Source organism: Acanthisitta chloris, unplaced genomic scaffold (assembly GCF_000695815.1).
Source record: "Acanthisitta chloris isolate BGI_N310 unplaced genomic scaffold, ASM69581v1 scaffold14833, whole genome shotgun sequence".
Classification (NCBI taxonomy): Eukaryota; Metazoa; Chordata; class Aves; order Passeriformes; family Acanthisittidae; genus Acanthisitta; species Acanthisitta chloris.
Window position 1 is genome coordinate 42,755 of NW_008663389.1, and position 18,863 is coordinate 61,617.

The 18,863-nt window shown below is 39.0% G+C and overlaps 1 protein-coding gene across 1 annotated transcript in view; it reads right to left on the minus strand.

Annotated features, from left to right (window-relative positions):
* The window catches only part of PRTG (protogenin), a 49,855-nt gene that overhangs the window by 29,507 nt on the left and 1,485 nt on the right, over positions 1-18,863 (minus strand). The window contains exons 3-9 of the mRNA XM_009070987.1: positions 18,676-18,813; positions 17,303-17,461; positions 16,555-16,714; positions 15,679-15,926; positions 11,634-11,798; positions 10,297-10,602; positions 9,281-9,469 (exon numbers count right to left, since the gene is read on the minus strand). Of these exons, the coding sequence (XP_009069235.1) occupies positions 9,281-9,469; positions 10,297-10,602; positions 11,634-11,798; positions 15,679-15,926; positions 16,555-16,714; positions 17,303-17,461; positions 18,676-18,813 (1,365 nt within the window). The remainder of the gene's footprint in view (positions 1-9,280; positions 9,470-10,296; positions 10,603-11,633; positions 11,799-15,678; positions 15,927-16,554; positions 16,715-17,302; positions 17,462-18,675; positions 18,814-18,863) is intronic.

Genomic DNA, 18,863 nt, shown 5'->3' on the forward strand with positions numbered 1-18,863 from the left:
GGAGGGTGGTTTAGTTTATTTTGTAGTTTTGTTTAAGAAACTTTAACAGTTATCTGGTCATTCCTGCCATTGTTAACTACTTGCTCGTTTTTAGCTTTAAACAGGGCTACACATTTAACTTCATTTCCACTTCCAAGGAATTAGCCTTTATTTATTGGCCACACTTACATTATAGCTATCAAAAGGTACACTATTGCATACTCATTGTAATACTTACAAACGCTTCAAAAGCAACTCAGAGGTTTTTTATTTAAAGTAATTTACTACTTCCTTGTTGTGAGGAGTGATCAATATGTCCTTTTCATGAAGGAAATTTTAACCTTCAGCTCCAGCAAATGAACAATGAAACACTATTTGCATACATCCTAACTGTTACTCAATCAACATGACACAATTTCCCAACTGAATTCCCACACAGGTTTAGCTTTAAATGGTGGAATTTCTACCCCCAGAACCCAGAGCAGCAGAGAGCATTTCCTGCAAGATTCTAATCACTTTCCCACCACTGAAAAGTTTACCTTTTAAATACTCTGAAGACAAGACATTTTGCTTTACTGTAGGCTGGCAAGTTATCTTGCCAGAGTGCAAAAATCCTCCCCCCTCCTACTTTGAAAGCTTAGCAGCAAGCTTGATCCAGTTCTTCACGTTGTGACACAACTAGTCTGATGTCCTGAGAGAAATGTTGCATCCAACGCAATTATGGGGACAGTTGATAAAGAGACAAAGACTCTCAAAAATAGGCAACAACCCTCCACACTACTGGAGTGGGCCCATGGAACAATCTGTCCTGTTGCCTTGGGAAAGCACATATCTTTACACTATTACCTTCAACACAGGAGCAAGGCATTCTCCCGTGAAACAAAGAAACTGCCCTCATCCTGACAGCTCCCACTATCTCTTTAGAGAGGCAGGCTTAACTGGTCTTAGCACTCTATCTTGATTTTTTTGAAGTACAGTACATTCAATCTTTATTCTGCACTTGAGTATCTACTCCCTCACCATGTCCTTCCCCTTTAAAGAGCCACTAAGCTTGGCAAGGTAAAATGATTTACTGCGAAAGTCAAGGCATGTTTAAATGAGGATGTCAGAACTATTTTCCCAGACAAATGGGTTCAAACTGGAACAGTTCAGAGAGCGTGTTCAAAAAGGTTACAGAAAAATATGTTAGGCAATCCTTCCAACACACAACCTACCTGTTTCTGAAAGATCCTAAGTAAGAGAGCAATAACGCATCTTTCTGACTCGAGATCATGTACTTATCATGTAGATAAATTGATAATTTTCCATGAGTTTTAGAGCCATTCCATGACTGCATTTAATTCAAGGAAAGCCTAGAGATTCCTCTTAGTGTCTGTCATATGTAACATTTCAATCAACACCAAAACCAGTTATGCTGCTAATGCAGATGTTACAGATGTCAGTGTTCCGGAACCTACTGAAGTTGATTACTGGCTAAACTGGTAACCTATTGAGAGGCTTGGAGGTGTAATTTCAAATTGACATACAAACATTAATTAAAGCTTTCCATTACAAATGAACTGTATGAAAACAACATTTGCATTAAAAAACAAAAAGAGGGGCAGAAGTATCTGTGATGTGTTTTTAAAAAAAATCAGAAATCCAGTTTGTCTAATAGAGAAATGCTGTCAGAAAACACATGTGACAAAGCATAACTTTTGTTCAAAAAGGATAAGTAAAATATGTTATTATGATATAAATCTGCAATATTGCACGATATAAGTCAAATAATGGCAGAACTACACAGGAAGGAAGGCACTACAGTTTTTCACAGATGTGGCACTTGAACTGCATAAAAAGTATGCAGCATTAGCAGCTGACAGTTAACTGGCTGCTCCCCAGCAAATCTGCTCAGAACAAGCTGATATTTATCTAGGATTCCCACTCAGTCGTGTGCAAAGTGCTTAAATAAAGCTGAGCCCAAGACACAGTTGTTGTAATGGATGCCATGCCAATAAACTCCCACAAAGGGCCACAGAGTTCAGCACAGGCCTCAGTTTTGCTCAGTGAGAATTCAATTTACAACCCGAGTGAATCAATTTTTCACCTAAACGGAGCAGTGTAAGTATTTTTCTTCCATAAGGGAGGCATGAACCAGGGGGGTGAGTCTGCAAATCAGTGTCTGGTCACCTCGTGTCAGTCTATTTGCACTGTGCAACCCTCTGATATTCCCCACTCACTTGCCCTGGTACACCCCATTTGTGCAGGAACCAACAGATATATACCCAGAAATGCTGAACAGAACAGAGGTTTGATGCCTTCCCTGCCCCTGCCACCCAGTCTAGTTCTTGCACAAGTAAGAACAGTAAATCTGCACCTAAAAGGAGCCCTCTGCTACAAACAGATCTAGAGGAATTACTAGCACTGACACATACTGGAAACAAAACATGCTGTGACAGTTTGTAAATCACAACAGAACAGAAAACCCAGTTTGATCTCTATTTACACTTACAGCCTGCAAAATGCAATATAGTTCCTTATGTAAAAGCGGTAAAAGCTTATCAAAGCTGCATGTGCTTTGACATTTTGCAGGTACAAAAAGTAACAGGGTAATAAAGCCCCCTCCATTTTCTCTTTTAATCTATAATCTATCTTTCAAAACCTGAAAAAAAAAACCAGCAGAAAAAATGATATGCAGATATGCCATGTTTGCATTTGGAAGACAGACTCATTTAGAGTGGTGACAGGTCTGCCTTTCATGACTATGAAGCAAGGAATGTGTGTCTCTTGTTTATTGACACGTAGTAGAAGTGCAGTCATAGCAGGACTAGGCAAGAAGGAGCTCAGGTTTGGTAAGTACAAATATACATAAATCTGCCATGTCTGCAAAAGAGAAAGAGTTAGCTGAGGAAGAGTTTGATTTTAAACATGCCCAGTCTACTTCTAGGGCTTTTGGTTTTATTACTGTGTAGTATGACCAATTCCTCCTCCCCTCCCTCAGCAAATCCCTTATGTTTTAGCTGATAAGTAGTAGTAGCAAGCCTGTTACACACAATCAGCAGAATTGACAGATAAGAGGTTTAGTTTAAGGATGTAATCAGCATGAGTAAACACTAGACTGACCCAGCTGTAAACAGTGGAAATAAATGATAATATTTGTCCTGGTCACCTACTGAGTTATTGGACACTTTCCACTGTGTAACAATGTAAATATAAAGACTACAGTATATACAGCAGACAGTGCTATCATCAGGCTTTTCAAGCAAGAAAACCAAGCTTTTAGTTGATCTTTATTAAAAACTAAAGTAATTTTATCAGGCTTTTCAAGCAAGAAAACCAATCTTTTAGCTGATCTTTATTAAAAACTAAAGTAATTTCTGATTTTTTTTTATCAGAGCTATCTTTTGTTCAAATCAACATTTCACTAACTGTGAATGTCTGACCTGATACAAAATACCTCAAGCAGAAAAAAAGGACAGGTGTAATACTACATTATATTTTATTGAATGAAGAGTGAACAATGAAATAAAAAAAATTTAATTGAGTGTTTCTCAAGAAAGACTTGTGTTTCTTTCACATCACTTCATGAAACTGTAGGAATGCCTGGCTCCTTGAATTTGTATAGGAATCCCAAGCTAAATTTCCATAGTAACTTATAACCAAAAAGCAGTATCAATTCCCACATACACGATTTTGAGTACCACAGAATTCTCAGACACAAGTATGTGAGACTACATTTTGACACCAACAAAACATGGGATAAAACTGAAATGATAGCCCCAACTCTCAGAAATAACTACCTTCACACAAGTAATGCTCTTAGAGTGTTCCTTCTTAATATTACAGCACTTGCAGCTCTTAGTAAGAAAGATGTCATCAATGCTGTCAAAGATTTCATTAAGTTTTTTTAACTTACATTTTTCTAGCACATTCACTTGCAACATGGTGTAAAGGAAACCTCTAAGACCTATCTGACCATCATTATCAACTGCTTTACAAAATCTCATAAGCACTTTTACAGAATCATTGCAAGACACGCTTGGGTGACATGCATCAGGCAGCTTAATTGGAGAAATTCTTTGCAGTGACTCCTCTTACACAGCCTTATTCAATTTCTATAGACTGTAGAATGACCTTGTCATCTTTGCTGCCCTGGACTAAAGCTTAGCTACAGTCATGGTTGTAACACGATATAAATAGATCCGGGGAAATTAAACAACTGAAGGCCAAGTGTCTGGGGAAATCCTAAGTGTAGTAGGTAGTTGGCTAATTCTTCAGCAGAAGCTCCATTTTCAAAGGGTATTGCCATGCAGGGTCACAAAATGTGCCTTTGTGTCATTTAGACTTAGACAAACTCTTCACTTGGAAATTTTGTCCAAGTTGAGGAGGGCAGGGAAATGCACTTTCCTTCCTTTCTCTTTTCTGCAACTGGAAAGAGGAAGGGCACAGAAGAGCTTTCAGGCAGGGAAGTTTTTCTTATTAAGACCAAACATTTTTGGAGTGTATCACACAAACTAGTCTGACAGAATCTTAATTATTTTTCCAAAAGTACTAGATTGGGGCAGGGGAATATGCCAGTGAATAATGTAATACTGGAGTGGCAGGAAAAGCATCACAGGGTACTGATGCCCCTCACGTTTAACAGCTTATGTGACCCCCATCAGCATAGAAGCAGCTTTTCCACAGAGAAAGCCTGCAGTGTTTCCAAGCCTCTCAGGAATCACCAACCAATTTATTCATTTAATTATTTATTTTAAGCAGATACACTCCATTTCATGGCTATGCAATCACCTGGCAGTTTCTGCAGCCCCAAGCCCTGGGGAGCCAGCAGTGCTCCTGGGGGCTGCAGCTCCCAGTGCAGGACACTCCATTCCACAGGCTCTCCTGGGGAGGAGCCTTCTCCAGGGAAAGGCTGAGGTATGTGGGTTCCCATGCTCAAGGCATTTTCACCAGAGCTATCAGACCAGTTTTCCCTAACCCCCTAAGGTGTCTGTGTGAAAACGGTTATTTACTGCGATATCATCCTGTATGCAACAGAACAGAAGAGCATCTACAGTGCATGCACACATCTCTGCCACTACCTGCTGCCTCAGGGCTTCACATGCATTTAGTGAGACCCTCTGTTAGCCTTGCCACCAAAGTGCAACTTCCTCAAACCCTCACTGTAACTGCCACCACTCAGGGTGGTTCAGCTCCCAGACAGCAGCTATGGAAGAACAAGTCAGCAAAGAGGATTCTTGCTTTCCTCCCTCCCTCCAAGCACAGAAGGCTTGGAGGCTAACAGCACAAGGACATGTTGCAATCCCCCATCACCAGTGGCATTCATTTAATTAATTACTAGCATGATAAGAACTGAAAAATAAAAGTTCAGAGAGGGAGACTTTCCGGCAGCTTGAACAAGTGTCACAGCATCACAACTGATAATGCTTTCTTGAGTCTGCTAACCAAGAAGTTGAATTTTATTTTATCCTCCCTATATGGAGGTGTCAGAATGAGACTCCTATCAGCATTACAACCTTGTTATGAAGAATGCTTGGCTCAAATAAACCAGAAAAGCTTCAAATAGGTTCTTCTGAGTCACTGCCCTTATTGTATAGGCTTCACCTTCCTCCCAGTCATACAGCTGCAAGCACAGTGAGCTCTGACAGTCAAACAGTCCACCTAGCACAGCAGTGAGTACCAATGACACGGAGGCACAGATCCACATGCACATGCTTAAAATACTCATAAAAAAAATAATCTGAACACATTTAAAGTGGGAAATGAGCTTCTCGGGACACTCCCTTTGTTTTAACTTTTAAGTTTTGCCAATCCCTCTGCTGTTGCAGAACATTTGCAAAACTCACTTCAGCTTCTGAACACACATATTCTGAACCATCACAGGAACAGAACCTGTACCAGAAGACTCAAAGTCTTACAGTGAAAGACTTTCTGTTAGGGAAAAATTTCTAGACTAGGAGGAAGCAAAGAAGGAATTAAAAATAGAGGCAAAAATGCATGGTATGCACCCAAGGGTCTGCTCCTGTGGCAAATTCAAGTAATAATGGAATTTTACACTGGACTAGGAAATGGCCTGGTATTGAAAAATAAATGCCAGGACCTTTAACACAAACAAATGTCTATGTGAAACTGTGGATATTTATTTTGAGAATGGCAGCCCTGACTCTGATCACATCATTTAATTCTATTTACACGGTGACTACCCTGCTGAATAATCCAGTTTAAAAATACACAGAAGTAACTGGGTAGACCTACACTGGAGTAAGAGAGGTCAGTTCTCAAAAAACAAGGTAGGAACCTAGAAAAGACTAAAACGTATGACATAATACGCATATTGCTACATTTCATGTTCAATTACTGTAATCTATTTTATACTAGCACTGCTGATTCTGCTTTACCTATCATAATTATCCCTCCAAGAGTCCTGTAGACATTTGCAATCATTTATAGTGGTTAATCAATGCTATCAACAATCAAGGCAATCAACAGTGCTTACAATAACGATGCTAAAGTCCTCGTTGACTAAAGAATATTATGAATTCTCATTTTCTGATACACTTGAATTGCCACTGAGTAAGTGAACTGTCTTCTTTAAATACACAGATTCTGCACAACAGGCAGTAATACCAAAGTCTGCAGAAAGTTCCATGGAGAGACATATTGACATGCTCCAAATGTCACTAGAAGTCTATCTGCAGTTTATTAACTATGCAAGAGATCAGGGAATGATAGAGCAGCCTTAGGTCATGACAAACTAAGAAATGAAGAGGGAGTGTTGGAAGCCATATAAATTCAGTAGCAACAGATAATGCATGAGAAACTGCTCCATCTTTGCCACTGGGAAGCACCTAGGACTCTTAGCATATTCTCCCAAATTAGGAATAACCTTTCCTTTTGACCATGTTATCGAACATATCTGAAACCCAAAATCTTAAAACACACCTTTCCCCTCCAAGTTTGACACTTGCAGTGTTCTACTAATTCCAGTAGCTCATAATGAAGACATTAATTATAAAGAGGCTGTCAATAAACCAGTAGTTTAGTGTCCTCAGGAGAGGTAAATGGATGACAGAACATTAGTCTTCAAAGTCTCAGTGCAGTTCATGAAGATTCAGTTTACCATCATCACACAAAGCCCAGAGCTGTAGCTTACCCTGTTTTATCCCAAATCTAGTAGGCACGACCACTTCCTAATAACCAACATTTTAATTTTTAAATTCACAAATAAATAAATAGATGTCCTGGTCCAAATTATTTATTATTATTCACAAGAAATAAAAAGAAAGGCAAATCAATTCCTTCTTAATGTGTGGCTGTTGCTATAGCCTTTGTGGGTTTATATATTGCATACAATTCTACCTGCTATATTCTCCATGTGTGCAGCTGCCAAAAGCAGAAAAAGGTGGGTTGGGTACTGCTTTCAAAGAAATAATTTCGCATGCACAAGTATTTCAAACAAGCAACTTGGCAACGGGCAACACAGTAGTCAGACAGGTACTATCACTATGAGAATTGTGTGAACTTTCCAAGATGATATGTAATCATCTCAGCAGTGGAAAATCATGACCTAATCAAATTTCCTGCGCTGAGCCTTTTGTAGCTGTGAATGCCTTTTACTGTAAATGCTACAAAGCAAACAAAAGTAAGAAACCAGCAAAGAAACTTACATAGGAAAACTTCCCATATTTGCTATACACTTCAAGTAACTCAATACATCCCATTAAAATAAATAAATAAGATTACTTTGAGTAATTTGAAAAAAATACTCTTCAGTGGCCCTTATCTAGAGCAACATAAATTATGCAGATGCAAAAACTGTAAATTATGGCAATCAGATTATATAGGATGCAGCATGTTTTGGTCACCATATTTAGATACTGAGAATTATGATAAAGAATAAACACTCAACACATCACAAGCACCATGACTGAATGGTTAACTCAAGCACAGGAATCCTTCCTTCTTGCAATTCAGTTAACTGTGTCCATGTGGAAGTTGTAATTTCCCAAACTCACTCTTTTTTCCTCGTCTATCTACATGCTTACTGGAAAGAAAATCCAATGAAAATGCACAGACAATATACATTCTAACATAATTCTGTCAATAGTATTTTAATCTGAGGAGGATTACTGTACTGAGAATAACCATATGATGTAAATCACACAGTTAGTAAGTTTGGACATGTCTGAAATTACTGTTTTGTAATTCATAATGAGAAGAGAAAAAACATCATGCATTTCTGTCCCAGGACACACAGGCACCACATCATTTCAACCCACTGATCTTTTGTCTTGCAGCTCTGTTAAACAGGCACTGCCAGATGCTCTGGCTAGAAATGGTCACAGATGGTCAGTTGTCCAGTTAACAGGCCAGAATGCTTTGCTCAAATCTCCCCTAAAACAGTGTCTCAACTGTATGCAGCAGATGAGAAGATCTGAGCATGGTCAAGAGGCCATTTGACCTAGTTAAGACCTGCAGGTCAATTGTGATAATTTAGTCAAGACCGATTCCCCACAATACCCCTAAGAAAACTATCTCAACACATTTCTAACACCAAGGGTCAAGTCCTATATTACTTTTGCTGATTACATGATAGATCACATCTTTTTATGCAAGAAATTCTGAGCTCTGTAAGTAAACAAAAGCACCTTCTACCTAGGGATGATACCAACACATCTACTAACACATCACAAGGGCTACGGGAGGAAACAGTCAGGTGATCAGTGGGAAGACTCCAATGGGACTCAGCAAGTTCTGTGCCCTAAGCTTTGTGCTCAGTCCTGCAAATATTTACTGGTAGTCCTTAAGAATATTAACAGGATAATAACATGCACAAGGCCTGCTTGCTAGTATGGTGAACAAGCAGTGCTTGCTGTGCAGTATGGCTGTGACAATGGCCACAAATAACAAAGAAATAAACTAGAAATACCAGAGAAATTTTTTTGGTATTTTGTATTAATATTTCACTGTTCCTAGATAAATATCAAAAAATGCTGAAAAAACCTGCATAATAAATAGAATATTAAAAAGACACATAATTTACTAGCAGTATTTACCAACGAAAAGTTCTGTATCTTGCGGTAAGCAACTGGGTGCCCTTCTTCCAATTTACACAAGATTTACAAGATCTGGTTACCTAAGTGTTGTGCAACACATACTTTGTGACAGGATTATTCCCTCAGCAGCCTATCTCAAGCTATCAGGGTACTGCTGGGAAAATAGATGGCCAAACCTAGAAGTGCTGCCTTACAGGCCCAATGATTTAAGCTCTCTTTGACGTTCCTGTTTGCCCAAACAGTTAGGAATTATTTTATATACTCACCTAAACCACTAACAGTATATTCAAGGTCACTGGCATCCAAGAGGATTGGTCCATTCTCCTGCTGACCCTCTTCCTTGTAGTACAGCTTGTACCCCTGGATAGCTGCAGTGTCCTCGGAGTCCTGCTGCCACTGCACTGTAATGGTTGTACAGTTCATTGGCTCCAAACGCAGCTCAGGAGACTTTGGTGCTGGTTTTAAAGAAATACATAATAGTCTTACATTCTCGAAGCAACTATTTTTTCACACAAAAATCTAGGTGTCTATCAGTCCAAAGTTCACTCATTCCTTCGAAATCTAAATGATCTGTGTATTCACAGAATTATTTCTTTCTTATGATGTCTGACTCCCTATAACCTAATCTAACACTTTAATTTAGGATAAAACAGAATAGAAATGTTTTAATTCTGCACCTTAATAAGTAATTAATTAAATTTATATGGTAGTTATTTTCAAAGAAAAATGAAAACACTCCAACAATAGTTAGAAAATTACCTCCTGTTTTAAAGTGAGCCAGAACAAAAGTGATTGACAATAACATCACACTTCATCAAGTGCTAATAATTTGCTACAGTAGTCAAAATTCAGTTATATCCAAAGTGGGTGGATGTGGACTACAGCTAAGAAAAAAAGTTACAAATTCGAATCCACATAATTTTCAAGCTATTCCTGCAAAGTTGAATGTTCTTCTGCATGGCACTACTAAATAATAATGTAATCCAAAGCTCAATGATAACAACTCAGATTTCAAATATCAAGTCAATTTGCATATTCAAAGCATTTTTTTACAATACAGACATGCATCAATTCAGATCCTTTAAGTACCTGTACACATTGCTAATGTGTAATGTCCCAGTTTGCAGAGAAGTATTTTACACTGAATAAAACGGAGCAGGAAACTTGAGTTAATGTTTGTGGGCTGCTTGAATGTTTTAGCTTGTAGACACATTTTCTTCTGCTCTATATAATTTGAACCCAAACCCCATTGCTGTCCAATGGAAATTATGTTAAGAATTACCTTTCACACTTGTAGCTTTGGGTGTTCGGTGTGAAGTCCACAAAGATGCCTCTCCCCAGCCAATCCTTGTTGCAGCAGTGATACGAACCAAGTACACACTGTCAGGCTTCAGGCCTTCCAGGAGATACTCATCTGAAGATCCTGGAAGCTCCAGGACTTGGATTTTGGTCTCTGTGCTGAGGCGGAAAGACAGACGGTACAGGACGACCTGACCTCTCCGGTATTTTGCAGGAATTGGCAGCCAAGAGATGAGAATGTCTGTAGGACTCCTGCTCGTCAAACTGATTTCAGGAGCTCTCAAGGGAACTAAAAAGGAAAGGACAATGCTTTTGAGCTCAGGGAAAAGAGATGGAAAATTCTCCTCTGACACTTTGGCCTATGGTGAGGTGCCAGTAATGTAAGAGTAAATAATCCAACAAGTTTTGCAGATTCTTGTTTGAGGATAACTTGACACTTCTCATACTTCTCAGCTGCTGCATGCACTACAGCCTGAACAAGCTTTTCTCAGTAAGGCCCTCAACATTTTCTTCTCTTATTTCTGCCAGCAGTAATCAACGGCAATCAGCACCTACGGGTCCAACAAACTGACTGTCAAGGTTAGATTCAGCAGCACAAACTGAGACCCTAGAAAACAACCTCCACTACTGAAGAATGGGTACATGTTGTCTTCCACCAACCATGTAATGAGGGTTTTAACTCCTGACAAAGAGACAGGCAGACAATTGGAACTGGCAATGTTCCATGCTGCCAAAGCTCAACCCAGAATTCATTAATCAGTTCTAATAAGTGACACTAAACAGTTTATTGTTGCCATGATATTCGGATTAATTAAATCACTGCACAGGGAAAAAAGTCAGCAGGGTCATTTATGAAATTTTGATTCTAGCAAAAATCACACAGAGATACAAAAAACTCAAACCAAACCAGGTTGGTTTTTTGTTAGCAAATTTTTATTTCAAATTTTCCTGCAAAACTTGCAAAAGACGCAGTGGGTGTGCAATTTGATCCACATTTCAGATGCCCAAGAGAGAATCACAGAGCCTAAATCCTAGGCTACTATCAAATTCTCAACATTGAGGGAGTTCTTAAAGACCTAAAATAGTTATTAACATGATTTAATGCATGGTCTTTCAACATAGAAAAGGACTCCACGTAATGGACTGTTGCCCTGTCAGAATGTTATTTTATTCTCACTGCTTTCACTAGCTGACTGTCTTGTGTATCCAGAAGTCTCACTGGTATCAATGGAAATTAGAGATCCTCAGCAACTGTTAGCAATGGATTGCACATTTCTATTCAGTAAAAATAAAAGTGTTCACAGAAATAATTTTTCTTACCATCTTCAAGCGTGTGCTGAGTCACATGATCTGACATCTGACTGGCTCCCAGGGGCATATAAGCCACGATATAGAAGGTGTAGTTGCTGGCTGGTTCCAAGTCATCAATAATGTAATGGGTTGTATCATTTCCAATGACCACTTGGTACTCTTCATTATTTAAACCTGGCATAAAACAACAGTTGGACAAACAAAAATTCCTGAAAAATCCTCGAACATCACAGTTATCTTGGCTTTAACAGCTTATCAAGTTATTTCATGTTCTTCCCCAGCCTAACTCTGTTTTTCCAATCCTTCTGAGCAAAAGCTCTTTTATGCACAGGAGTAACTGTGTCTTGCTGTGGTGTAGGTTATAGTGTTTCAGGCTTTTCCTGAATAAGGGATGCTGAATGCAACTCTAAACCCTATTTAGAATTAGTCACAACAAACTGTGCCCAATGTACAGTAACACAACGGACAAGCTCTAATAGCCTTATCATTCATACTGAGATTCTAAATCTATTTGTTTAGAGTAAGGGAGGTTTTTTCAAAACCTATTTACAGAGCCTTTCTATAGCAGACTGTGAAGAATGTGAGGGCTCCACTCTATCAAAAACAAAACAAACACCCCCCTCCCCAAAAGAAACAAACAGAATTTATTCAGCAAAGGGATCTCATTTTAGCCCCACGATTTCTATTACATTTGATTGACACCTTTTTTTCTTTAATTTGGAGAAAGGCCAATAAGAACAGACCAGAATGAGCTTCAAAAATGTTTGGCTCCTTAGCAGGTTGTTAAAAGAAAAAGGCAAAGAAAAAAAAAAAAAGGAAAAACAATTGTCAGCAATTCACATTAGAATATGCATAGCAATGCATGCAGCAGTCCTTGCCTTTGTTGGGCTTTTTTCCTACAGAGGACAGCTATAAAGTGGACTAAGTGTGGTGAAAGCTGCTGTGTTAACGAACAATTCACACTAAGTGCATGTCAACTTCATCAAAGCTCTTTAAGAGCCAACTCCTCCTCTTCACAACTGAATTTATAAACAAAACGAAAGGCAAATTCCACCATTAAGTTTTCCCACATTTATGAATTAACTTGATAGCATTTTAATTAGACAAGATTACGAGCATCTCACAACAGACTAGTTAATGGCTTGTTAATTAGGAATTGCAAGGCACGATTTCTGACCTGCTAAACAAGATCCTTGAGCTCAAATTAAAAGGACTTGTTCTCTCATTGAATGGATTGCTAGGCCTCATGCAGAGGCCCTAATGAAACAGCCATAATAGAGAACAAGGCTCGCCTTCCACCACAATCAGTGTTCCCTTTGTGCCTTTTCTAAATCACTAACAAGGAATTAACACACTTCAACATGCACGCTCATCAGACCCTTATTCTTCTTGCTACTCTGACCCCGATTTGAATGTAAAATATTCTGCTTAAAGAAATAAAAAACAAAAACACAAAACCCACACCTGTTAGTTTCTTCAACTAACTTGATTAAAACACTAACTTTTTTTTAAATAGTGAAGAGGACCTGAACTTGTTTTTACAGTGAAATATCAGAATGCTTGAGTTGTGAAATTTAACGACAAATGATGGCATCTTTTGTGTTCAAAGCACCTACCACATTGAGCAGTCTACAAAGCAAACTCTATAAAATTGCACATTATTCATGCATTATCCAGTTTTGCTTTCTGCTTTAAGTTTATGGAATCATAAGCATCAGTAGAACTCAGGAGACTTAGCAAGCACTGGTTTCCTTTGGCAATACTATGTTCTATACTCACACTTTGAAATGAGGTTCCTGACTAGAACAAGAGAGCCATATAGGAACATAAATGTATAAAGAATAAAATTACACATGAGAAGCTTTAAGCAAGATAAATTCTAGTTACGTTAGATACATCTGAAATCACTGTAACCTTCATTAGGGTCAGAAACAGGATGTGAGGGTAGAATGGGGAAAGACAAGCTGAAAGGAATAGTGAAAGCAATACATCCGTACATGATATTTACATCAATACATAGTTATCCAGAATTCTTACAGAGTAAATAAAATGTTGACAACATCAACAGTCTATGCTAGCACCTCTATGACCTGGCATGGTGTGAATGTAATCAAAAGATTTTCCTTAATATTTAATTTACATTTCTTTAAACGTAGTTGCTTCTAAATTACATTAGAGAGATAGCTGATGTGACACTTCCTCACAGGCATTTTCTAGGCTTTTAATGGTGCCTCTGATACATGGGCAACATCCTCAGAGAGGTTTACAGACTATGACTTAGAAGGCAATCATTTTTACAGAAGTGCAGTCCACTAGCCTTTGAAGCTCAACATTTTTCTCTATAAAATGAGACTAAAGTGTATTTTGTGTTCTGATGCCAATACCCGACACTACCCAATCATGTTGCCAAATTAAAAATGCATGCAGATCATCTACATTTTGAGTCCCACCACTGTAATTACTCCTCTTAACACAGTCCTCTCCACTCTCCCTGTGTGGATTTCTTCACGAATGTGAAAGGATGCACAAAAGCATTATATTAAATAAAGTAAATATCACAAGACTGTTTGGAAAGATAAAGAAAATGGGTATTTGAGAAAGCAAGTTCAAATAACTCAGAAGTTTCTGTTTGGTTTGTTGCTGTTGTTTGAAGTTTGTTATGTTTTTTAAACAAGCTACAATTTCATTTCACCAAATATAACCTTTGGATAAGGCAAGCAAATAAAGCAGAGATTGCAAACCGATTCAGCCAAAAACATATTCCAAAAGATACCTCCTTTCACTGCTGTGCAAGAGTATTTCCTGCACAAATACACACTACCCTAAGGACAGTTACCCAGTTTTCTTTGAAGTTACCTGGTCTCTGCTCTCTACAATTATCCAGATAACTTATCTAGTGTGACTTTGTTCATATTAGCTTTAAGAGGGGATTGCAAGCACAATACCTCAGTGACTGAAAGAGTAGGGGGTAATTTCCCACACCTCTTGTCCTCATTATCTTTTAAAACTCTTTCCTTCCTTCCTTCCTTCAGACAAAATTCTCTTGTGTCCTGAAATATCCCACTTGCAAAAGCAAAGGCAGCTATTCCTGCATCAGTATTAAGAGTAATTAAGCTGTCCTTCCTGTCCTCTGCTTAGCAGATGGCAGACTGGTATTCCACACAGAGCTGAGCATCTGCAGTCCTGTCCTTGAATAAACCACTTACTGAATAGAAATGGAAACAGAAATCACCCCTAGACAACAGAGCTTACTTTAAGCCACGCACCTAACAATTTTTCCAGTCATTTAGCAATCACTTCTGCTTTTGAAAAATGGCTGTTTCCTACTGCTTTAGATTACCTTAACTTTAAGCAATTACATAATACTAAGGGATTTTAAAAATGTCCAACTATCCATTCCCTTTTATACAGGAATTCGTTTATCATTTCAGAGACTGGGATAAGCCATTCATGGCTATTCAGCATAATTTAGTGTTTGACTATACTTTTCTGATTCCAAAAGACCAAGGGGTTAAAGAAGAGTGGACTTTACCATTTGGCCAATAGTCAGTCTAAAAGAGGTAGTTACGACAATAAAGTATCAATTATTCTATTTCAAAACATAAAAAAATCCGTAAAGTCACAAGAATTTGGGCATCTAGACAAAAGAATGGTCTGTGGTGAAAAGTTCAACTCTGTAAGCCTCCAGGACTCTGCGCTCTGTACTCTGTTCTTCCCTGCCAAGCACACACAGGAGGGAGGAGGCAGAAGTTCCTCCTGAGGACCGATAACAGTATGGAGGCCCAGGTTTCACAGCCAACTACTAACTTCAGAATCTGCTCCCTGGAGCAATCAAACTAGGGTGAGCTGGAAGAAGGCTCAGTCCCACAAATAAGATAATGTGGCAGAGCATTTTTCCCCAAGCATGCATGTTACAATATGCACTTATATCCTGGTATGTATGCTCTGATGCAGCCCTGGATATGAACCATTCAAATTTAAACAGTCTTTGCAAGGACATTCGAGTTCTTGTCACATACAAATGGTTAGACAGTATTTAAATCAAACTGCTTACCTTCTGCTTTCATGTAATGCACAGAGTATGCAATCACTTTGTCTGAATTATACAGGGGCCTCTCCCACGCTAGCAGGATTGCTGAGCTTGACATGGTTTCTGCATGGACATTGTAAGGTGCACTAGGTCTGTCTTCTGACATAACTACGGTGAGTCTGGCTCTGGAGAGAATAGATCCCTGGCTGTTCTCAGCCATGCACTGATAAATGGCATCATCTTCAGGAATGATCTGGTTAATGACCAATTTACTGGATCCAAAAGGAAGAGAAAGGTGGAAAAAAGTTGACACCTTGGATAAACTTAGCTCTACATAATGCAACAACAGTTATGCTTGCCTCTGCTTCCTAAGTTTGGTATAATTGACTTACAAGGCACAAACTCTTGTTCTAGAAATGCATGCACAGCTGTAAAATTGGGCAACTCGAAGTGTTCCACAAAACCTACCATATTTCTATTTATGCCTGCAAAGCCAGGCACAGTTAGAACAAACCTGCACATCTATTCCCTGTCTGCAAAAAGCAGAACCTTAGGGTTGTCATTTCTTACTCAACTCTTTAATGTAAGCTGCTCACTCCATAGAAGTAGCAGCAAGTTCTGCTATACTCTGTATATCTAAAGTTAACTTTGTGGTGAAATTGCTCAGTTCAGTCCTGCCCACCCTCCCTGCTGGGCATGGCAATGATCACATAAATTTTGCTGATTTTAGGTTTTAACTAATCTGCATTCCTTCTACCAAGGAAATGTCCATGACTACATTTAATGTCTGATTTTGTGTTTACTTGTTTTATATCTTGATTGGCTGTATTTAGTTACTGCAGTTTCATCTTTTGGTAGCACATCACTAGCATGGCTCTCATACAGCAGTTGTAATCTTACCTGTTATACATTTTTATTCTACCATTGGAGTGTATTCTCCTTCCATTTTTTAACCACGAAATTTTGGGGGCAGGATTTCCTTCTGCTTGACAAGCAAAACGAGCAGTACCAGCTCTAGGCCTTGTTAAGCTTTCTGGCCATTCCACAAATGAAGGTGGAGCTACAGAAAAGTAACAAAAGGAAAAGAATAATCAAATAATCAAGCCCCCATAAATGCAAGGACAGTCATAATAATAATTAGTTTTCCACACACAAACCTCTCTCCTCAGGCCACTCAAATACACATATACCCATGCAGAAAGCACATTCCTGTAAACAAAGCACATTTGCTTAAAGATACATACTATCTGCACACATAGTGACATTTCTACACATTTTTGTTCAGGCATATATGAATACACACAAATCACACTCCTGTCTATGACATACTGTTCTCAAAGCATACATATGTATTACGTATTTCTATTTGGTTACAGGATCCTCTTCTGGGCTGAAAGCAAGAGCAAACATTGCACTTGGGTACCTCCAAGTGCTAGTCCACAACTCAAACACTGAGTACCTGACACTTCTCATCTAAGTCAACACACAGAAGAAGGCAGCCTCAGTTCTGTGATCTGTTTAATCTCTGCAGTCTCCCTACAGTCCATGGTGCAAGATGTTTGAGATAAAAAGTCAGCCCAGCACACAGCAGAGCTCAAAAAGACAGACACAAGATGTTAGAACACACTGAAAATCGAAGCAGGCTTACCCAGCACAGTGAGAGTTGCCATTGCCACTGTGAAGTTGCGAGTGCCTGGAATAGTGGCTCGACAGACATACACTCCTGCATGCTGCACCTTCACATCAGAGATCAGGAGGTTCCCGTTTCCAAGGACACGGGTATTGAAGACATCAATGGACTTATGGTCTGTTTGAGAGAGCAGCAGAAGTGGGTTACAAGGCAGTTCAACGTATCTAAATAACTTACTTAAATAAGGGTTGCCTAGGCAATAACAGCATAGAGATTAAAAGCCAAAGGATGCAAAGGAAATCATAAATGAGCTTCCAGAGGTTTCCGTTTTGCATCTACTTTGGTAACAGCATAGAGATTAAAAGTCAAAGGATGCAAAGGAAATCATAGATGAGCTTTCAGAGGTTTCCGTTTTGCATCTACTTTGTTCTTCTCTCTAGTTATCCGACCTTTCAGACAGTCACACCTCACCACTTCCTAAGCAGTTTCTATCTGAAATTCACCATCACAGTTAAAAAACTGAGGTAATTTTCCCAGTTAGCCTCCCCAGTTGCCTTGCACTATGATTCAGTTCATCACTACCAACACCCACATCATCTCTGCAAACAGCGATCATCCATCTCCTGAATCACATTGCTAATAAAATGAGTATATTTGATTGCCATATATTTTCTTCTGTTTTCACATTCTAGGACTATTAGGTAAACTTCTTTCTTACTTGTTTGTCTATAAGAATCACTGAACCAACCAGGAAAGCTGTTTATTTCTCACACTTCTTGAAATATAAATGTAGGAAAGCTGTTTATGATTTGCTTCTACAGGTACAGCCCTGACTTTCACATCTAGGTACATGTCAGAATAAAAACAAAGGGAGTATCCATGAAAAAAAAATGCGATGCACTAGTGAATGCTAATTCTTCTTACTGCATTCACTCTTCTTCCCTTCCAGGCAGACCATTCTGGGTTTGTCTACACCTATTTATAGTCCAAACAGCCCATTAAAAAAAGGTCCAAATCACATTCACATGATGCTTCTAAGAAGAGTAGGAGAAACATTTACAGGACAGTTTCACAGGATGCAACCACCCTAACCTGCCCTAACTCACCACTGATCCTACTCCAGCCACAGATCCCTGGAGGGATCCCTGGGGCAGAGAAGGATTGACAGCAGGAGCAGGGAGGAGTCCAGAGGCTCAGAAAACCTCAGGGCTTCTTAACACCAGCATGGAAGTAATGCAACTAGAAGTGTTTCACTTATCCTACTCTAACCTACTAATCGTTATCTACCACATGAAGCCTCAGAACAGCAACCTAATTGCTCAAATCCTTTCTTTCCAGTTTTACTTCCTCTCCACACGCTGAAGGTCGCACGCTGTAATTTTAAGACCTACCTAACCGGCTCCATGAGATGATTGGCTTTGGATTCCCTGTGGCTACACACTCCAGTATGACAGTTTGATGAAGAGATGCTGTAATGTTTTGAGGACCAGCTATTATAGATGGCTTGTGAAAAGGCTTCAAGTCTGAGGCTTTGCAGGGGGAAAAAAAAAAATCAAAAAAAAAAAAAAAGAAAGAACAC